At 43.4% G+C, this 22681-nt stretch overlaps 1 protein-coding gene across 1 annotated transcript in view; it reads right to left on the minus strand.

Moving 5' to 3' along the window:
* Positions 1 to 22681, minus strand: part of LOC121531185 (membrane-associated guanylate kinase, WW and PDZ domain-containing protein 2) — a 338801-nt gene that overhangs the window by 118309 nt on the left and 197811 nt on the right. The window contains exons 7-9 of the mRNA XM_045205201.1: positions 6536 to 6593; positions 5279 to 5400; positions 3607 to 3789 (exon numbers count right to left, since the gene is read on the minus strand). Coding sequence (XP_045061136.1) covers positions 3607 to 3789; positions 5279 to 5400; positions 6536 to 6593 — 363 coding nt within the window. The remainder of the gene's footprint in view (positions 1 to 3606; positions 3790 to 5278; positions 5401 to 6535; positions 6594 to 22681) is intronic.

Consider the following 22681-nt stretch of genomic DNA (forward strand, 5'->3'; position numbering starts at 1 on the left):
TGATCCTGGTTTGAATCCAGGCTCTGTCGCAGCCGGCCGTGACCGGGAGACTCATGGGCGGCGCACAATTGGCCCAGCGTCGTCCAGGGTAGGGGAGGGAATGGCTGGCAGGGATGTAGCTCAGTTGATAGAGCATGGCATTTGCAACGCCAGGGTTGTGGGTTCGATTCCCACGGGGGGCCAGTATGAAAAATATATATATGTATTCACTAACTGTAAGTCGCTCTGGATAAGAGCGTCTGCTAAATGACTAAAATGTAAATGTAAGGAATGCTGATTTAAATGTTGATACATTTAGGAGAAAAGGGCATTCAAACATTTTGCTGTGATTTTCACAATTGCTTTACATTAATTATTGGAAAACATATATTTAGAAAAGGAATACTTTCACCAAATTACTAAAATGGATTCTCTGAACATTATCTCACCAAGTTACTCCATTAGGCAAACCATTAACAGTTTTTCATTTCCATTTCATTTTCTATAATAAAGATAACCTTTCACATTGAACAGCTACAGTGCTGCTTTTCGTTTACGCACATTTAGCATTATTCACACCCTCTAAAGCCTTAGGCCCACCCATCTCTTAAATAATTCACATTGGAATACGTGACTGTGGCAATGTGCTAAAGCAGTGAGGAAGTGCTTAAAAACAAAGAAAATATTTCAACAATAAAATACTTTATTAACTTCAATTGCTAAAGGTAATAGCCTACAATTAGGAAAAAATTAACACACAAACACATAAAGGTAAAAACACTATCTAGACCTAGGCCTATATCATAAGGTCCTTTGAGTAACGTTGGTTCAGGTCATGTTAGGATATGAACAAAGGAATCTAGCCTGATAGCACACTGTATTTCTGTCCTGCCATGTAATATCCATGGCCTTTTCAGTGCAAAAGCCATGATCTTCTAAAAAATATATATGTTAGCCAGGTTGTGTGCAGTCCAGGGGATGCTTTCACATCTCTGGGAGGAAGGACGTAACATTGCACAGCAGCTGAAACCTGGTTCCACCTGAATGAAAGCTCCTTGGCCACAATAACACCAGGCTCCAAACAATTGAAGCTGTAAAGGGGGAAAGCAGACAATAACAAGACATTAAAACATGCCATACCAGCAATAACATTAATTGACCCCCAAGTTCAAGCAACAAGCTCAAAGTACAAAGAAAAAATACCTGAAGTGTTGCTTGTTCACTCTCGATCATCTCCTTGTACTGGTGGCGGAGAGCAGGTTTATGCTGAAAGATAAATTCTAGAGAAATAGGTTAAAACATGAATTAATTAATGTCCTATAGCTTGTTATAGCCTGTTGACTGCTACAGCTGTACTAAAATGCCCTGTACACATTTAACCTGTTTCCAGCCCAACAATGGCAATGCAGACACTACAAGATAGCTAGCTAGATTCAGCAAACATTTATCTTCATAATTACCAGCAGGCTAGATGTAAATGTTATTCATCTAGCTAGCCAGCTAGTTGAACATGCAAATAAACTACCTCGAAATCTATTATACAATAATCCATCTGTAAACAATGGCTTGTTGCGGGACGAAGCAAGCTATAATGTTACCTGTATGCAACTGTCTAGCTAGCTAGCTAGCTATATAGCTAACAATAGCTAGCAATGAAAACAATATTTTGATACAGTTGAGACAATTACATTTGCAGATGTAGCTATCTTGGCATTTTAACTGTACACTCTTACCTGTGTATGGATTATGATGATTCACGGCAGACAAACACTTTCAAAATAATCCTTCCCACTCGGCTTCAACCAGTCCAGACGGCTTTAGCCACAGAACACAGAGCTGTGTCGATACCAGCAGCTGTATTCAGAGCAACACTGGTATTGAAAGCTGTAGCTACACTTTGCATCTAGTCCATGATGAAAGTATTAGTAAATCCAATGGATCTTTCAAATATCCGCGGTAGCAGAGAGCACCCACACACACAACCACCCAACCACACACACAAATGCACACCTCCCTCACAGCAATGCCACAGCTCAAATAGGCCAGATAACCAAGTTTTATTAGTCATATGCCCGGGATACGCATGGTATGCATCGTCCAACGAAATGCTTACTTCTAAAATGTTCTACAAACAAAATTCCACTTTGACATTATGGGGTATTGTGTGTAAACAGATCAGTGACACAAAATCTCAATTTAATACATTTTGAATTCAGGCTGTACCACAACAAAATGTGAAAAAAGTAAAGGGGTGTGAATACTTTCTGAAGGCACTGTTGATGGATGAGTCCTAGGTAGGGCTGTTGCGGTGACCGTATTACCGCCACACTGGCGGTCACGAGTCATGAAGGCAGTCAAATTCCACGTGACTATTTAGTCACGGTAATTAGGCTTCTCCAAGCTCTGATGCTGCTGATGGTCATTAGTAGCCTACCAAACTTGCTAACTGCCTTGTACTCAGTCTGACATCAATGCAAATGTCGAAAATCTAATCAAACACTTCATGAGAGCCCATGAGCTCATGTTGCGCAACATTTCTATAGGCTATGCAATTGCGAGAGAAAACAGAGTGATGGACTCTATTAAAAATAGGAGAATCCCATCAGCTTTCTATAGGCTAGGCCTACTATATTTATTTCTCAACTTTCCTAATATTAAGCACATTGCTTATATTTACAACAGGAGTATAGCATACCTGGCTGGCATGAAAATCAACCACAGAAAAGCGCCCTCCCTTCGCTATTTAAGTGCATAGATTACATTATTTTTTCCCTCTGCCCCTGTTTTGAGACAGGTGCATGATAATGGTCCATTCTAAATCAAAACAAATTTCACACATATATTATTTACTATATGTTAAGACAAGATTAAATCAGGAATAGTCTGATGGGTGACAATATTAGCCTATCACTTGTGAATTATATATTATCACTTGTGAATGATGCCCTGCATCAGGCAAGAAACAATGCCTTTTTTTTGCAACTTTTTCTAATCATAGTCGCACACCTCATGTAGCCTAACCCACGGGCCTATATGTTTTGATAAGGTTTGTATCATAACTAAAGTGGCCAAATAACTTCTTAAAATTAAGCACATTTAATCAGATTTACAAGGGGTGTAGAGCCTAACTGGCATACATAAGCAACGAGTGAGTTTCAAGTTTGGGGAAGATAATTTTCACCATAACAATGCACCTATATAAAAAAAAGCATTACATGCATATTCGCATTTGCGGTCACTTTTGATAATGGTGTTTTCCCGCTAATGGAACATTCGCGCTTATAGCCTACTGCCGTGTGCGCATTGCTGCACTTATAATGTGAAGAAATAGCCTAATAGTTTATCACATTTTAAGCTAAACGTTCTGATCTGTTGCGTCAGCCTCATTGGGTAAAAATGTTTTTTTCATGCTAGTGGTTGTATTAATTTGGGATCTATCGCATCCCACAACTGTCCCAGACTATGTTTGGAAAATTTATTTCTCGCACAGAATAGAATAGGTCAACTTTTGTACTATGGGGGACAGTAGATTGACAGTTGATGTATTTTTTTTACAATGCATCCTGGGGAAGTGTGTGTATGTGTGTGTGTGTGCGTGTGTGTGGTTGGTTAGTTCCTGTACAGTACCTGTGTCCATCTTCCCATCCTGTGCGGCTGGGCCCTCAGGTATGACACTCTTGACCTGCAGGAACTCATCTGGCTCATCCCCTCCGATGATGGTGAAGCCAAAGCCCATGTTGCTCTTCTGGAGAGCCGTTGACAAGAAGGAGCCCTTCAGCTGGGTGGGGTCCCGCGTGAACGAGGGCTTCTCTGGAGAATGGGAGGGTGAGATTAAAATAGGCCAGTTAAATACACTAGAATAATCACTCTTTTAAAAATATTGTATTTATTTATTTACTTGTTAAGTCAGTAGGATATAAAGGGAGAAAAAATGAGGGAGGAGAGACAGATCAGAAAAGGTCAGCCTGGACTGGAGCGGGGATTACATGTGGACTAGAGATGACATGTGGACTACCCACTCAGCCAAACTCAGGCACAATAATAATCACTCTTATAGTGATTACATCCGTGCAGGACAACTTTACCACTATAAGCGGTTGATCACATTAACAGCGTTCACTATAAGTGGAGTGTCTGTTTATAATATGATATGCCATTTAGCAGACGATTTTATCCAAAGAGACTTACATCCCTGTGAGTGTACATATTTTATAGTATTTGTATGTGATCCCTATGGGAATTGAACCCACATCCTTAGCGTTGTTAGCATGATGCTCTTACCAACTGAGGACCATGTTGTGCCTCTGTCGATTATACACTGAAGGTACAAAAAATAAAAACATCTTCCTTATATTGAGTTGCACCCGCCTCTTTTGCCCTCAGAACAGCCTCAATTCGTCGGGACATGGACTCTACAAGGTGTCAAAAGCGTTCCACAGGGATGCTGGTCTATGTTGACTCCAATGCTTCCCACAGTTGTGCCAAGTTGGCTGGATGTCCTTTGGGTGGTGGACATTTCTTGATATGGGAAACTGTTGAGCGTGAAAAACCCAGCAGCATTGCAGCTCTTGACACAAACCAGTGCGCCTGGAACCTACTACCATACCCTGTTCAAAGGCACTTCAATATTTTGTCTTGCCCATTCACCCTCTGAATGGCACACATACACCATCCATGTCTTAATTGTCTCAAGGCTTAAAAATCCTTATTTAACCTGTCTCCTCCCCTCCATCTACACTGATTGAAGTGGATTTAACGAGTGACATCAATAAGGGATCATAGCTTTCACCTGGAAAGAGCAAGTGTTCTTAATGTTTTTTACACTCAGTGTAAGGAGAGTTAAGAAGGGGAAGTTGTATTTTTGTATATAATGGTCTGGGCTGACACTGTGTGTATATATTTTCCTCTAAATAGCGGGTAAGGGCAGAGCTGACAGTCCCTGGCTATAGTGGTCAGGTGCCACAAAGAGGGACTTAGGAAAATTACAATTGGCCCAGAACAGGGCAGCACGGCTGTCTCCTTAAGTGTACACGGAGAACTAACATTAATAAAATGCATGTCAATCTCTCCTGGCTCAAAGTAGAGGAGAGATTGACCTTCAGCACTACCTGTTTAAACGACTAGCACACAGCTCAGACACCCATACACACACCACAAGACATGCCACCAGAGGTCTCTTCACAGTCCCCGAGTCCAGAACAGAGTCCAAAACAGCGCACAGTACTACATAGAGCCCATGGCTACATGGAACTCTATTCCACATCAAGTAACTAATGGAAGTATAGGGGTGTGGCTGTACCTCTGTACATAGTAGGTAAGGGCAGAGCTGACAGTCCCTGGCTCTGCATCTGCTGCTGCTGCTCCTGTCGTCTCTTGGCCTCCAGAACGGGGTTCTCAAACTGGGTCCTTCTGTTGATGTGGCTGCAGGGAACAGGACTATGACAGTGATATCCAGCAGCATCAGTGGGTTTTGGGTTCTCTTCTTCACGGCAGACAGATACACATTGACTAAGACGATGGTCACATTCCAGGCTAATTAAATTGCAGACGTTGCATTGGCATCAGATTGCTATATCATATTGATGTGGTTAGCTGATGTGTTTAATACCTAGCCAGGCATTGTGAGACTTGGCAGGCATCTGCAATGTAGTCAGTCTGGAACACGGCCATAACCGTTGGTTCTCGAGTGAGAACACACATCTAATTTGAGATCGTTGAACAGAGCTAAAATTGAAATCAATGCATGATTGAGGTGAAAGTGTCATGTTAGGATTTTGTTCTAAGTCTATGGCTACCCAACAGTAGCGATTGTAGTACACTCTAATGGAAAACTGTAATTTCTACAGTAAATATGTCTATTATAAACAGTAAAATACTGTGAACGCATTATACTGCAGCATACTGTAAATGATGCTGCATTGTGGGAAAATGTTGTGGGCAGTGAAAAAAAATCTCTATTTTGAATGGTACGGCATGTAAACACATTACCTAGCAGCCAACCAGCTGGCAACAATCCCATTTAATTACTGTAAAATACAAACACAGTCTCCCCTCAATGTATTAATTTACCATTACAGTAGCATTGCATTTTTTACAATACAATAGTACAGTCCATTGCTCTGATACTACAGTAACTTACAAGCAGCTAGTGGCAAATAAGTAACTGTGAATATTACAATAACTTACTTGCCACTAGTAACCCCTTTACAGTGTAACCCATTTACTTACTTGCCACTAGTAACCCCTTTACAGTGTAACTAATGAAGACAGAAATACATTTTCTTAGAAAAGCATTGTTGAATGTTGAATGTTCTTTAAATGTTTGTTGAATATTATAATGCTAACGTTAGACCACAACCTAATTAGAACTTAATGGGAATGGTAGCTAAAGTCCTGGGAATGTTCTTAGAAACAGCATTTTGTTATCAGAAACATTCTTTGAATGTTGGAGGAACGTTACTGTATTATCTTAACGTTAGACCAAAACCTGATTAGAAGTTAATAGGAATGTTAGCTAATGTCCTGGGAATATTCTTTATTTGCGGGGAGGACTTACTCCACGTAGTAACGGCCATAGATAGGGTCATCGATCTTCTCCCAGCCATATGGCAGCTCTGTACAGAGGGAAGAAAGAAATAGTGCTTTAGGAGAGAGGGAAAAATTAAGAAAGAAAGAAAGAGTGAAGGAACGATTTGGCAGGAATATGCCCACATTCAAGAAGGCCCCTTTAAAAAAAAGTATCAAATCAAATCAAATTGTATTTGTCACATGCGCCGAATACAACAGTGAATTGCATACTTACAAGCCCTTAACCAACAATGCAGTTCAAGAAATAGAGTTAAGAAAATATATAACTAAAGTAAAACATTTAATAAAAAGTAACACAATAAAATGACATAACAATATCGAGGCTATGTACAGGGGGTACCGGTACCGAGTCAATGTGCGGGGGTACAGGTTAGTCGAGGTAATTTGTTCAAGTAGGTAAGGGTAAAGTGACTATGTATAGATAATAAACAGCGAGTAGCAGCGGGGGGGAGGGGGGGTGGGTCAATGTCAATAGTATGGGTGGCCATTTGATTAATTGTTCAGCAGTCTTATAGCTTGGGGGTTGAAGCGGTTAAAGAGCATTTTGGACCTAGACATGGCACTCCGGTACCACTTGCCATGTGGTAGCAGAGAGGACAGTCTATGACTTGGGTGACTGGAGTCTTTGACAATTTTTTTGGCCTTCCTCTGACACCTCCTGGTATATAGGTCCTGGATGGCAGGAGCTTGGCCCCAGTGATGTATTGGGACGTACGCACTACCCTCTGTAGCACCTTAGGGTCGGATGCTGAGCAGTTGCCATACCAGGCGGTGACGCAACCGGTAAGGATGCTCTCGATGGTGCAGCTGTATAACTTTTTGAAGATCTGGGGACCTATGCCAAATCTTTTCAGTCTCCGGAGGGGGAAAAGGTGTTGTGGGGCCCTCTTCACGACTGTCTTGGTGTGTTTGGACCATGATAGTTTGTTGGTGATCTGGACACCAAGGAACTTGAAACTAAACCCGCTCCACTACAGCCCCGTCGATGTTAATGGGGGCCTGTTCGGCCCTCCTTTTCCTGTAGTCCACAATCATCTCCTTTGTCTTGCTCACATCGAGGGAGAGGCTGTTGTCCTGGCACCACACTGCCAGGTCTCTGACCTCCTCCCTATAAGCTGTCTAATCGTTGTCGGTGATCAGGCGTACCACTGCTGTGTCGTCAGCAAACTTAATGATGGTGTTGGAGTCGTGCTTGGCCATGCAGTCGTGGGTGAACAGGGAGGACAGGAGGGGACTAAGCACTCACCCCTGAGGGGCCCCTGTGTTGAGGATCAGCGTGGCAGATGTGTTGTTGCCTACCCTTACCACCTGGGGGCGGCCCGTCAGGAAGTCCAGGATCCAGTTGCAGAGGGAGGTGTTTAGTCCAAGGGTCCTTAGCTTAGTTATGAGCTTTTTGGGCACTATAGTGTAGAACTCTTAACTGTAGTCAATGAACAGCATTCTCACATAGGTGTTCCTTTTGTCCAGGTGAGAAAGGGCAGTGTGGAGTGAGATTGAGATTGCGTCATCTGCGGATCTGTTGCGGCGGTATGCAAATTGGAGTGGGTCTAGGGTTTCCGGGATGATGGTGTTGATGTGAGCCATGAACAGCCTTTCAAAGCACTTCATGGCAACCGACATGAGTGCTCCGGGGCGGTAGTCATTCAGGCAGGTTACCTTCACATTCTTGGGCACAGGGACTCTGGTGGTCTGTTTGAAACATATAGGTATTACAGACTCAGTCATGGAGAGGGTGAAAATGTCAGTGAAGTCACTTGCCAGTTGGTCTGCGCATGCTCTGAGTACACGCCCTGGTAATCCATCTAGCCCCGCGGCCTTGTGAATGTTGACCTGTTTAAAGATCTTGCTCACATCGGCTACGGAGAGCGTGATCACACAATCATCTGGAACAGCTGGTGCTCTTATGCATACTTTAGTGTTGCTTGCCTCGAAGCGAGCATAAAAGGCATTTATCTTGACTGGTAGGCTCCCGTCACTGGGCAGCTTGCGGCTGGGTTTCCCTTTGTAGTCTGTAATAGTTTGCAAGCCCAGCCACATCCGAAAAGTATCAGAGCCGGTGTAGTAGGATTCAATCTTAGTCCTGTATTGACTGTTTGATGGTTCGTTTGAGGGCATAGCGGGATTTCTTCTAAGCGTCCGGATTAGTGTCCTGCTCCTTGAAAGCGGCAGCTCTAGCTTTTAGCTCGGTGCGGATGCTGCCTGTAATCCATGGCTTCTGGTTGGGATATGTACATACGGTCACAGTGGGGACGACGTTGTCGATGCACTTATTGATGAAGCCGGTGAGTGAGGTGATATACTCCTCAATGCCGTTGGATGAATCACGGAACATATTCCAGTCTGTGCAAGCAAAACAGTCCAGTAGCGTAGCATCCGCGTAATCTGACCACTTGTGCGAGTCACTGGTACTTTTTGCTTCAGTTTTTGCTTGTAAGTAGGAATCAGGAGTATAGAATGATGGTCAGATTTGCCAAATGGAGGGCGAGGGAGAGTTTTTGTTCCTCTGGTTGCACATTCAACATGCTGGTAGAAATGAGGTAAATCAGATGTAAGTTTACCTGCATTAAAGTCACTAGGAGTGCCGCTTCTGGATGAGCATTTTCTTTTTTGCGTATGGCCTTATACAGCTCGTTGTGTGCAGTCTTAGTGCCAGCATCGGTTTGTGGTGGTAAATAGATGGCTACGAATAATATAGATGAGAACTCTCAAGGTAGATAGTGTGGTCTACAGCTTATCATGAGGTACTCTACCTCAGGAGAGCAATATCTTAAGACTTCTTTAACATTAGACATCGTGCACCAGCAGTTATTGACAAATAGACACACACCCCTGCCCCTCGTCTTACCAGACGTAGCTGCTCTGTCCTGCCGATGCATGGAAAACCCAGCCAGCTCTATATTATCTGTTTCGTCATTCAGCCAAGACTTGTTGAAACATAAGATATTACAGTTTTTAATGTCCCGTTTGTAGGATAATCTTGACAGTAGATCATCGAGTTTGTTTTCCAGTGATTGCAAGTTGACCAATAGAACCGATGGTAGTGACGATTTACTCACTCGCCTCCGAATCCTCACAAGGCACCCCGACCTTCTCCCTCTGTATCTCCGCCTTTTCTTCATGTGACTGACAGGGATTTGGGCCTGGTCTCCGGAAAGCAGCATATCCTTCGTGTCGGACTCATTAAAGAAAAAATCTCCATCCAGTTCGAGGTAATAGCTGTTCTGATGTCCAGAAAATATTTTCTATCATAAGAGACGGCAACTTTATGTAGCTGCAACTTTATGTACAAAGTAAATTACAAACAATGCGAAAAAACTAACAAAATAGCACAGTTGGTTAGGAGCCCGTAAAACGGCAGCCATCCCAGGTACTGGATTGAGCGAATAGTTAAATGAAAACAAAATGGGTAGAATGTCCATAGGGGGACCAGCAGGGGGGTAAAGTGAATGAAACAATAATAATAAAAAGATATATCTACAGTTGAAGTCGGAAGTTTACATACACTTAGGTATGTTTCATTAAAACTTGTTTTTCAACCACTCCACACATTTCTTGTTAACAAACTATAGTTGTGGAAAGTCGTTTAGGACATCTACTTTGTGCATAACACAAGTAATTTTTCCAACAATTGTTTACAGACAAATTATTTGACTTATAATTCACTGTATCAAAATTCCAGTGGGTCAGAAGTTGACATACACTGAGTTGACTGTGCCTTTAAACAGCTTGGAAAATTCCAGAAAATGATGTCATGGCTTTAGAAGCTTCTGAGAGGCTAATTTACATCATTTGAGTCAATTGGAGGTGTACCTGTGGATGTATTTAAAGGCCTACCTTCAAACTCAGTGCCTCTTTGCTTGACATCATGGGAAAATCAAAAGAAATCAGCCAAGACCTCAGAAAAATAATTGTAATAATAATAATAATAATATAATATGCCATTTAGCAGACGCTTTTATCCAAAGCGACTTACAGTCATGCGTGCATACATTTTTGTGTATGTGTAGACCTTTTTGTATATTGTAGACCTCCACAAGTCTGGTTCATCCTTGGGAGCAATTTCCAAATGCCTGAAGGTACCACGTTCATCTGTACAAACAATAGTACGCAAGTATAAACACCATTGGACCACACAGCCAACATACCGCAAGGTCAAAGGACCTTGTGAAGATGCTGGAGGAAACAGGTACAAAAGTATCTATATCCACAGTAAAACGAGTCCTATATCGACATAACCTGAAAGGCCGCTAAGCAAGGAAGAAGCCACTGCTCCAAAACCGCCATAAAAAAGCCAGACTACGGTTTGCAACTGCACATGGGGACAAAGATTGTACTTTTTGGAAAAATTTAGTCTGATGAAACAAAAATATAACTGTTTGGCCATAATGACCATCGTTATGTTTGGAGGAAAAAGGGGGATGCTTGCAAGCCGAAGAACACCATCCCAACCGTGAAGCACGGGGGTGGCAGCATCATGCTGTGGGGGTGCTTTGCTGCAGGAGGGACTGGTGCACTTCACAAAATAGATGGCATCATTAGGAAGGAAAATTATGTGGATATATTGAAGCAACATCTCAAGACATCAGTCAGGAAGTTAAAGCTTGGTGGCAAATGGGTCTTCCAAATGGACAATGACCCCAAGCATACATCAAAAGTTGTGGCAAAATGGCTTAAGGACAACAAAGTCAAGGTATTGGAGTGGCCATCACAAAGCCCTGACCTCAATGCTATAGAACATTTATGGGCAGAACTGAGAAAGCGTGTGCAAGCAATGAGGCCTACTAACCAGACTCAGTTACACCAGCTCTGTCAGGAGGAATGGGCCAAAATTCACCCAACATATTGTGGGAAGCTTGTGGAAGGCTACCCGAAACGTTTGACCCAAGTCAAACAATTTAAAGGCAATGCTACCAAATACTAATTGAGTGTATGTAAACTTGTGACCCACTGGGAATGTGAAAGCTGAAATAAATAATTATTTCTACTATTGTTCTGACATTTCACATTCTTAAAATAAGAATAAGACAGGGAATTTTTACTAGGATTAAATGTCAGGAATTGTGAAAAACTGATTTTAAATCTATTTGGCTAAGGTATATGTAAACTTCCAACTTCAACTGTATACAGTGGGGGAAAAAAGTATTTAGTCAGCCACCAATTGTGCAAGTTCTCCCACTTAAAAAGATGAGAGTGGCCTGTAATTTTCATCATAGGTACACGTCAACTATGACAGACAAAATAAGAAGAAAAGAAATCCAGAAAATCACATTGTAGGATTTTTTATGAATTTATTTGCAAATTATGGTGGAAAATAAGTATTTGGTCAATAACAAAAGTTTCTCAATACTTTGTTATATACCCTTTGTTGGCAATGACACAGGTCAAACGTTTTCTGTAAGTCTTCATAAGGTTTTCACACACTGTTGCTGGTATTTGGCCCATTCCTCCATAGAGATCTCCTCTAGAGCAGTGATGTTTTGGGGCTGTCGCTGGGCAACACGGACTTTCAACTCCCTCCAAAGATTTTCTATGGGGTTGAGATCTGGAGACTGGCTAGGCCACTCCAGGACCTTGAAATGCTTCTTACGAAGCCACTCCTTTGTTGCCCGGGCGGTGTGTTTGGGATCATTGTCATGCTGAAAGACCCAGCCACGTTTCATCTTTAATGCTCTTGATGATGGAAGGAGCTTTTCACTCAGAATCTCATGATACATGGCCCCATTCACTATTTCCTTTACACGGATCAGTCATCCTTGTCCCTTTGCAGAAAAACAGCCCCAAAGCATGATGTTTCCACCCCCATGCTTCACAGTAGGTATGGTTTTCTTTGGATGCAACTCTGCATTTTTTGTCCTCCAAACACGACGAGTTGAGTTTTTACCAAAAAGTTATATTTTGGTTTCATCTGACCATATGACATTCTCCCGATCCTCTTCTGGATTATCCAAATGCACTCTAGCAAATTCAGACGGGCCTGGACATGTACTGGCTTAAGCAGGGGGACACGTCTGACACTGCAGGATTTGAGTCCCTGGCGGCGCAGTGTTTTACTGATGGTAGGCTTTTTTACTTTGGTCCCAGCTCTCTGCAGGTCATTCACTAGGTCCCCCCGTGTGGTTCTGGGATTTTTGCTCACCGTTCTTGTGATCATTTTGACCCCACAGGGTGAGATCTTGCGTGGAGCCCCAGATCGAGGGTGATTATCAGTGGTCTTGTATGTCTTCCATTTCCTAATAATTGCTCCCACAGTTGATTTCTTCAAACCAAGCTGGTTACCTGTTGCAGATTCAGTCTTCCCAGTCTGGTGCAGGTCTACAATTTTGTTTCTGGTGTCCTTTGACAGCTCTTTGGTCTTGGCCATAGTGGAGTTTGGAGTGTGACTGTTTGAGGTTGTGGACAGGTGTCTTTTATACTGATAACAAGTTCAAACAGGTGCCATTAATACAGGTAACGAGTGGAGGACAGAGGAGCCTCTTAAAGAAGAAGTTACAGGTCTGTGAGAGCCAGAAATCTTGCTTGTTTGTAGGTGACCAAATACTTATTTTCCACCATAATTAGCAAATAAATTCATTAAAAATCCTACAATGTGATTTTCTGGATTTCTTTTCTCAATTTGTCTGTCATAGTTGACGTGTACCTATGATGAAAATTACAGGCCTCTCTCATCTTTTTAAGTGGGAGAACTTGCACAATTGGTGGCTGACTAAATACTTTTTCCCCCCACTGTATATATAGTATATACAGCTGTAACAATGCTAAATGTCCATTGGGGTGTGGGGGCAGGATAAATGTTTGTTGTGGGAGCTAGAATATCCATATGGGGAGCAGCAAGTGGGGGGTAGTGTGAGTACGTAGCTGCCAATTGGCTATTCAGCAGCCTGATGATCTGGGGGTACACGCTATTGGCCAGTCTGACAGTTTTTGCCAAGGTACTCCTATACTGCCCACATCATTTGCCACATGTGCTGAATACAGCAGGTGTAGACATTACAGTGAAATGCTTACTTACAAGCCCTTAACCAACAATGCATTTTTGAAATATTTTTTGTTTGTTTAAAAAAATAAAAGCAAATAACTAAGGAGCAGCAGTAATATAAAATAACAGTAGGGAGGCTATATACAGGGGGGTACCAGTGCAGAGTCAATGTGCGGGGGCAACGACTAGTCGACCTAATTGAGGTAATATGTACATGTGGGTAGAGTTAAAGTGACTATGCATAAATAATAGACAGACTAGCAGCAGCGTAAAAGAGGGGGGTGGGGGTGGGGTCCAGGTAGCAATGATTAGCTGTTCCGGAGTCTTATGGCTTGGGGGTAGAAGCTGTTGAGAAGCCTTTTGGACCTAGACTTGGCGCTCCGGTACCGCTTGCCGTGTTGTAGCAGAGAGAACAGTCTATGACTAGGTTTGCTGGAGTCTTTGACAATTTTGAGGGCCTTCCTCTGACATAGCCTGGTATAGAGGTCCTGGATGGCAGGAAGCTTGGCCCCAGTGATGATGATGGTGCTTCTGTAGAACACAGTGAGGGCCCTCGGGGACAGGCCAAATGTATTTCGCCTCCTGAGGTTGAAGAGTCGCTGCCGTGCCCTCTTCACCAAGGTGTCCGTGTGGTTTGACCATTTCAGCTCATCAGAGATGTGTACGCCGATTAACTTTTTGACCATCTCCACCGCGGCCCCGGTGATGAGGATGGGGGTGTTTCCAACCTGGTTCCTCCTGAAGTCCACAATCAGCTCCTTTGTTTTGCTGACATTGAGGGAGGGGTTGTTTACCTGGCACCACACCGTCGGAGTGCCTACCTCCTCTCTGTAAGCCGTCTCGTCGTTGTTGGAAGTCAGGCTTACTACTGTTGTGTCGTCAGAGAACTTGATGATGGAGTTGGAACTGTGTGAGGCCACACAGTCGTGGGTATACAGGGAGTACAGGATAGACTAAGGATGCACCCTTTGGGGCCCCCGTGTTGAGGATCAGTGTGGAGGAGGTAATGTTGCCTACCTTCACCACCTGTGGCACATCAGGAAGTCCAGTACACAGTTACATAGGGAGGAGTTTAGTCCCAAGGTCATGAGCTTTGTGATGAGCTTAGAGGGCACTATGGTATTGAAGGCCGAGCAGTAGTCGATGAACAGCATCCTCACATATGCATTCCTTTTGTCCAGGTGGGTGAGGGCAGTGAGCAGTGCAATGGCGATTGCGTTGTCCGTGGATCTATCAGGGCGTTAGACGAATTGGAGAGGGTCGTATGTGTCGGGGAAGGAGGAGGTGATGTGGTCTTTGACTAGCCTCTCGAAGCACTTCATGATGACGGAAATGAGTGCTACAGGTAGGGTAGGTAATCAGTTCAGTTACTTTCGCTTTCTTGGGCACGGGATGATAGTGGAAAATGTCAGAAAACACAACAGCTTGCTGGTCTGCACATGCTCTGAGGGCACGGTTAGGGATACCGTCTGCGAGGGTTAACAAGCTTGAATGACTTACATACGTCCTCTGTGAAGGCAGTAAGCATGTAGCCCTCGTTGTCCTCAGGGGTTCTCCTCGGCAGCTCAGATTCGTTATGCTCGAAGCGGGAGAGAAAAGGGTGTTTAGCTCATCCGGTAGGTTGGTGTCTGCAACGTGACTGGTTTTCTTTATGTATTCCATGATCGTTAGAAGCCCCTGCCACAAACGCCGCATGTCCGACCCGCTGAATTGCTCCTCCACTTTGTCCTTATACTTGTGTCTCACCATCTTGATTGATCTGTGTAGGTCGTATTTGTACTGTTTAACCATACAATAGTCTGTGGTCTCCTTGACGTGTTTACTGTATCTGCAGCATCTCTCTCTCTCCTCATGTAAAGACACGCACACGTGTTTCTGGCACTGACACCATGAATGATGTCATGGCAGTAGAAACCGTGGTGGTGTGGCAGGTTGGGGGAAGGGTCAGGTGGATTGAGATGGGGGATAGGGTAGTGGGTATGGAAGTCAGGGGATAGGAACGGTAGGTGGGTGAGATGGTGTTGGGTGTTGGGGATAAGGTGGGATGGGGGTTGGATTGTAGGGGTTGGGGAGCTGGGGTGTTGGGGAAGCAGGTGCAATGCTCTACTGGGTCTGTAGTGCACACTTCACTGGCTGCAACAACATAGGACAAATTGCTAGGACTTTAGAATGCCAACATGCCCTGTACGTGCGCGCACTCACGCACGCACACGCACACACACTCCACTTTACCACTTAATAGGATCCACAGCCCCAGGTCTATCAGACAGTCATACTGTAAATCCCACATACCACAGTACAGCCCCTCCCTCACTACTGTGTGTGTGTCCGCATGTGTGTATGTGTAAGGGATATACTCCCCTTCTCCCCCAGACCTCACACACAGACACCCATACATACCCCATGAGACATGCTACCAGGGGTCACTTCACAGTCCCCAAGTCCAAAACAAATTCACGGCAATGCACAGTATTATACAGAGCCATGATCACATGGAATTCCCATCTCCAATTACTCAAGCAAACAGCAAAATTCCCTTTTTATAAAATATAAAAAAACTTCAGATGGAATGGCGGGGACTGTGAGAGTATAAACACACGCATACTAGGGTTGGGCAGTATCCAGATATTTATATCGTCATAGCGTCATTCTCTCACCGCGGGATTTATGGTATTACAGGCTTAGATCCCTCTGATGTCAACAACTACAGACCAGTATCCCTTCTTTCTTTTCTCTCCAAAACTCTTGAGCGTGCCGTCTTTAGCCAACTCTCTTGCTATCTCTCTCAGAATGACCTTCTTGATCCAAACCAGTCAGGTTTCAAGACTGGTCATTCAACTGAGACTGCTCTTCTCTGTGTCACGGAGGTTCTCCGCACTGCTAAAGCTAACTCTGTCTCCTCTGCTCTTGTCCTTCTAGACCTGTCTGCTGCCTTTGATACTGTGAACCATCAGATCCTCCTCTCCACCCTCTCCGAGTTGGGCATCTCCGGCGCGGCTCACTCTTGGATTGCGTCCTACCTGACCGGTCGCTCCTACCAAGTGGCGTGGCGAGAATCTGTCTCCGCACCACGTGCTCTCCCCAGGGCTCAGTTCTAGGCCCTCTCCTATTCTCGCTATACACCAAGTCACTTGGCTCTGTCATATCCTCACATGGCCTCTCCTATCATTGCTACGCAGACGACACACAACTAATCTTCTCCTTTCCCCTCTTCTGATAACCAGGTGGTGAATCGCATCTCTGCATGTCTGGCAGACATATCAGTGTGGATGATGGATCACCACCTCAAGCTGAACCTCGGCAAGACGGAGCTGCTCTTCCTCCCGGGGAAGGACTGCCCGTTCCTTGATCTCGCCATCACGGTTGACAACTCCGTTGTGTCCTCCTCCCAGAGTGCGAAGAGCCTTGGCATGACCCTGGACAACACCCTGTCGTTCTCCGCTAACATCAAAGCGGTGACCCGATCCTGTAGGTTCATGCTCTACAACATTCGGAGAGTACGACCCTGCCTTACACAGGAAGCGGCACAGGTCCTAATTCAGGCACTTGTCATCTCCCGTCTGGATTACTGCAAGTCACTGTTGGCTGGGCTCCCTGCCTGTGCCATTAAACCCCTACAACTCATCCAGAATGCCGCAGCCCGTCTGGTGTTCAACCTTCCCAAGTTCTCTCACGTCACCCCGCTCCTCCGCACACTCCACTGGCTTCCAGTTGAAGCTCGCATCTGCTACAAGACCATGGTGCTTGCCTACGGAGCTGTGATGGGAACGGCACCTTCGTTCCTTCAGGCTCTGATCAGTCCCTACACCCAAACGAGGGCATTGCGTTCATCCACCTCTGGCCTGCTGGCCCCCCTACCTCTGCGGAAGCACAGTTCCCGCTCAGCCCAGTCAAAACTGTTCGCTGCTCTGGCACCCCAATGGTGGAACAAGCTCCCTCACGACACCAGGACAGCGGAGTCACTCACCACCTTCCGGAGACACTTGAAACCCCACCTCTTTAAGGAATACCTGGGATAGGATAAAGTAATCCTTCTACACCCTTACCCCACCCCACCCCCCAAAAAATAATAATAAATAATAATAAAAAATTTAAAAACATATTGTAAAGTGGTTATCCCACTGGCTATAAGGTGAATGCACCAATTGGTAAGTCGCTCTGGATAAGAGCGTCTGCTAAATGACGTAAATGTAAATGTAAATGCTTAGTACATAAGGATGTACCAAAAAAAAAAAAAAAATACATTGGCCATCTATTACCAGTATGCTAACTAAATTAGCACAAGTAATAGCAGTTTTCCATGGAGGCTCATAGCTAAATATGCTAACGAGCACAAACGGAAATAAAAGAATCGCAAAGACAGGCAATCCAGCTCATAAAGTTATACATATATAGGTAGGAACTACTGAACGTCATTGTTGGTGAGTTTGGACATTTATAAGCAAATGTGAATGAGAGACATTGTGCAAATAAACAACGTTTTGACGCATGCTTGTCTGAAGGAAGACAGTACTGTGTACACCCTGTGTTTGTGTGGAGTCTGGAGTCGCTAGGGCAACGGGCCTGCCTGCTCTGCTTTTAGAAGATGGGGGAGTAGCAGACGGGATGAGAACGGAGAGGAGAATAAATGCAAGGAAATCAAGCAGCACAGATAACTCATCCAAAGGACTTTGACTTCTCAAACACGGCTGAAAGCTATGACAATATAATGCCCCATCACCTTATTAATTCAGCCACTTACTTAGATAACTAGCAAGTTAAATTTAGGGGTCGCAGAATTCTTCATTTTTCAGGCAGGAAAAAAAAATTAAGTGCATAAGAAATATCTTGCTGCGTTCTGTAAACACAGATCGAAAATATTGTAATTTCTGCTCGGCATCAAACTAATTTTGTGCTTCAGTTGCAGTTCTCAACTCAGATGAGAATTCACTTAAGGGCATTCCATCAGCAGACAGCGCTCTGACTGATGTGTAGCTACTTTTCTCCAGTACTTTTCTCGGTGTAGCCAGCCTACTTTCTTTCTATGATAAACATTAGAAATATGATGGCCATGCATTGTTTTTGCAAAATATACCATGCATTTTCATTGTAAACAAATGTATTTGTGTGGCTTCCAGCCAAATCGCGTTGCACTTCTGTTGTCATCTGATGACAATGAAGCTATTTTCTGCCGAATGTGTTGCACCAATGTATTTTCTGCATAGTTGCATGTCCCAGATCACTATATTGAAGCAAAAAAAACACTATATAAAACGCGAACCATGTCAAAACACAGCTGTACTCACCTGCTCCCACTTTCTCCTGTTGTGCTATTTTCAAACAAACACATGACTGGCTCAACTGTTCTGGGGAACTATGGTAAGCTTCATAATGTAAAATAATGTTACAGGTGAAATGAAGAACGTGATCTGCTTTATCTCCTAATGTATTGCACAAGTTGACTGCAGGTATTTACTTAAAAAGTAGCTTCACATACAATACCGGTCAAAGGTTTTTGAACACCTACTCATTCACAGGTTTTTCTTTATTTTTACTATTTTCTACATTGTAGAATAATAGTGAAGAAATCAAAACTATGAAATAACACATATGGAATCATGTAGTAACCAAAAAAGTGTTAAACAAATCAAAATATATTTAATATTTGAGATTCTTCAAATAGCCACCGTTTGCCTTGATGACAGCTTTGCACACACTTGGTATTCTCTCAACCAGCTTCATTAGGTAGTCACCTGGAATGCATTTCAATTAACAGGTGTACCTTCTTAAAAGTTAATTTGTGGAATTTCTTTCCTTCTTAATGCGTTTGAGCCAATCAGTTGTGATGTGACAAGGTAGGGGTGGTATACAGAAGATAGCCCTATTTGGTAAAAGACCGAGCCCATATTATGGCAAGAACAGCTCAAATAAGCAATGAGAAATTACAGTCCATCATTACTTTAAAACATGAAGGTCAGTCAATACGGAACATTACTTCAAGTGCAGTCGCAAAACACCTCAAGCGCTATGATGAAACTGGCTCTTATGAGGTCCGCTACAGGAATGGAAGACCCAGAGTTACCTCTGCTGCAGAGGATAAGTTCATTAGAGTTACCAGCCTCAGAAATTGCTGCCAAAATAAATGCTTCACAGAGTTCAAGTAACAGACACATCTCAAAATCAACTTTTCAGAGGAGACTGTGTGAATCAGGCCTTCATGGTCGAATTGCTGCAAAGAAACCACTACTAAAGGACAACAATAAGAAGAAGAGACTTCTTTCGACCAAGAAACATTAGCAATGGACATTAGACCAGTGGAAATTGTCCTTTGGTCTGGAGTCCAATTTGGAGATTTTTGGTTCCAATCTCCGTGTCTTTATGAGACGCGGTGTGGGTGAATGGATGATCTCCGCATGTGTATTTCCCACCGTAAAGCATGGAGGAGGAGGTGTTATGGTGTGGGGGTGCTTTGCTGGTGACACTGTCTGTGATATATTTAGAATTCAAGGCACACTTAACCAGCACGGCTACCACAGCAGTCTGCAGCGATACGCCATCCTATCTGGTTTGGGCTAAGTGGGACAATCATTTGTTTTTCAACAGGACAATGACCCAACACACCTCCAGGCTGTGTCAGGGCTATTTTACCAAAAAGGAGAGTGATGGAGTGCTGCATCAGATGACCTCCACAATCCCCCAACATCAACCAAATTGAGATGGTTTGGGATGAGTTGGACGGCAGAGTGAAGGAAAAGCAGCCAACAAGTGTTCAGCAGATGTGGGAACTCCTTCAAGACTGTTGGAAAAGCATTGCAGGTGAAGCTGGTTGAGAGAATGCCAAAAGTGTGCAAAGCTGTCATCAAGGCAAAGGGTGCCTATTTGAAGAATCTCAAATATAAAATATATTTTGATTTGTTTATCACTTTTTTGGTTACTACATGATTCCATATGTGATATTTAATAGTTTTGACGTCTTCACTATTATTATACAATGTAGAAAATAATAAAAAAATTAAGAAAAAACATTGAATGAGTAGATGTTCTAACATTTTTGACTGGTAGTGTATATATATATATATATATATATATATATATATATATATATATATATATATATATATATATATATATATATTTTTAACTGAAAAGCAATAGTTTCAACGGAATTGAAAAACCCTCCTGTGGCCATTTCCAAATACCCCGTAATACTGTAAACCGCCAAAGCCTAACGCACACACAGACACATTCTAACACATGCATTATTTTTCTTGTTGTATTGTTTGTATATTGTTGTATTTTACATTTGTATTACTGTCCTTGTACCAGTGTTTTGTTACTTTTCATTGTTTGTGTTTTTTGTGGACCCCAGGAAGAATAGCTGCTGCCTCTGCAAAAGCTAATGGGGATCCAAATAAATAAACATAGAATTCCCTCGATAGTGTGAAGTTGCTATGCTCCAAACAAGGCTGAATTAAACATTGACTATATCAAACCACCTGGACTCTCTGTCATTTCCCCCATTTATAAACTCCATTAGATATCGGGTGCATCCCAAATGGTACCCTATTCCCTATATAGTGCACTACATTTGACCAGGGCCCTGCTTCCCATTCACTGCTTCCCCCCTCCCCCTCCAAAGAACTACCTTAAATATCCTTATTTTCTCCCCTTGTCTGTATGCCACCTTAAATGGCCTCACAGGGAAGGAGGAGACAGTTTCCATAGCAACCACCAGAGGAAGTCTATTTTTTTCTCTTCGGAGCTGAGGGCTCTGTCTCTATTCCATGCCTCTCAAATAGAGAAAGAGAGAAAGAGAGAAAAAGGGAAACTGAGAATTTTGTTAATAGCGTGTGTGTGTGTAATTGTGTTTGAAGTATGAAATGTGTGGACGTTTCAGTGTGTGTTAGCTATGTTAAGTGTGTGTGTGTGTGTGTGGTTTAAGCTCTGATTCACATTACACTTGGATGCGTGACTGAATGAGTGTAACACACTCATCTTCTATGACACTAAATCAATTGACGCCACACATGCACACATGCACACACACACACACCGCCTCAGCCTAAGAGAGATAGTAACACATAGCACGTACAATTTAAATAAGCGTGTGGGTCATAATGTAGAGTGGGGAAAAAAAGTATTTAGTCAGCCACCAATTGTGCAAGTTCTCCCACTTAAAAAGATGAGAGAGGCCTGTAATTTTCATCATAGGTACACGTCAACTATGACAGACAAATTGAGAAAAGAAAATCCAGAAAATCACATTGTAGGATTTTTTATGAATTTATTTGCAAATTATGGTGGAAAATAAATTATGGTGGACACAGGTCAAATGTTTTCTGTAAGTCTTCACAAGGTTTTCACACACTGTTGCTGGTATTTTGGCCCATTCCTCCATGCAGATCTCCTCTAGAGCAGTGATGTTTTGGGGCTGTCGCTGGGCAACACGGACTTTCAACTCCCTCCAAAGATTTTATATGGGGTTGAGATCTGGAGACTGGCTAGGCCACTCCAGGACCTTGAAATGCTTCTTACGAAGCCACTCCTTCGTTGCCTGGGCGGTGTGTTTGGGATCATTGTCATGCTGAAAGACCCAGCCACGTTTCATCTTTAATGCCCTTGCTGATGGAAGGAGGTTTTCACTCAAAATCTCACGATACATGGCCCCATTCATTCTTTCCTTTACACAGATCAGTCGTCCTGGTCCCTTTGCAGAAAAACAGCCCCAAAGCATGATGTTTCCACCCCCATGCTTCACAGTAGGTATGGTGTTCTTTGGATGCAACTCAGCATTCTTTGTCCTCCAAACACGACGAGTTGAGTTTTAACCAAAAAGTTATATTTTGGTTTCATCTGACCATATGACATTCTCCCAATCCTCTTCTGGATCATCCAAATGCACTCTAGCAAACTTCAGACGGGCCTGGACATGTACTGGCTTAAGCAGGGGGACACGTCTGGCACTCCAGGATTTGAGTCCCTGGCGGCGTAGTGTGTTACTGATGGTAGGCTTTGTTACTTTGGTCCCAGCTCTCTGCAGGTCATTCACTAGGTCCCCCTGTGTGGTTCTGGGATTTATGCTCATTTATGTTCTTGTGATCATTTTGACCCCACGGGGTGAGATCTTGCGTGGAGCCCCAGATCGAGGGAGATTATCAG

The sequence above is a fragment of the Coregonus clupeaformis genome, chromosome 19, assembly GCF_020615455.1.
Source record: "Coregonus clupeaformis isolate EN_2021a chromosome 19, ASM2061545v1, whole genome shotgun sequence".
Lineage (NCBI taxonomy): Eukaryota > Metazoa > Chordata > Actinopteri > Salmoniformes > Salmonidae > Coregonus > Coregonus clupeaformis.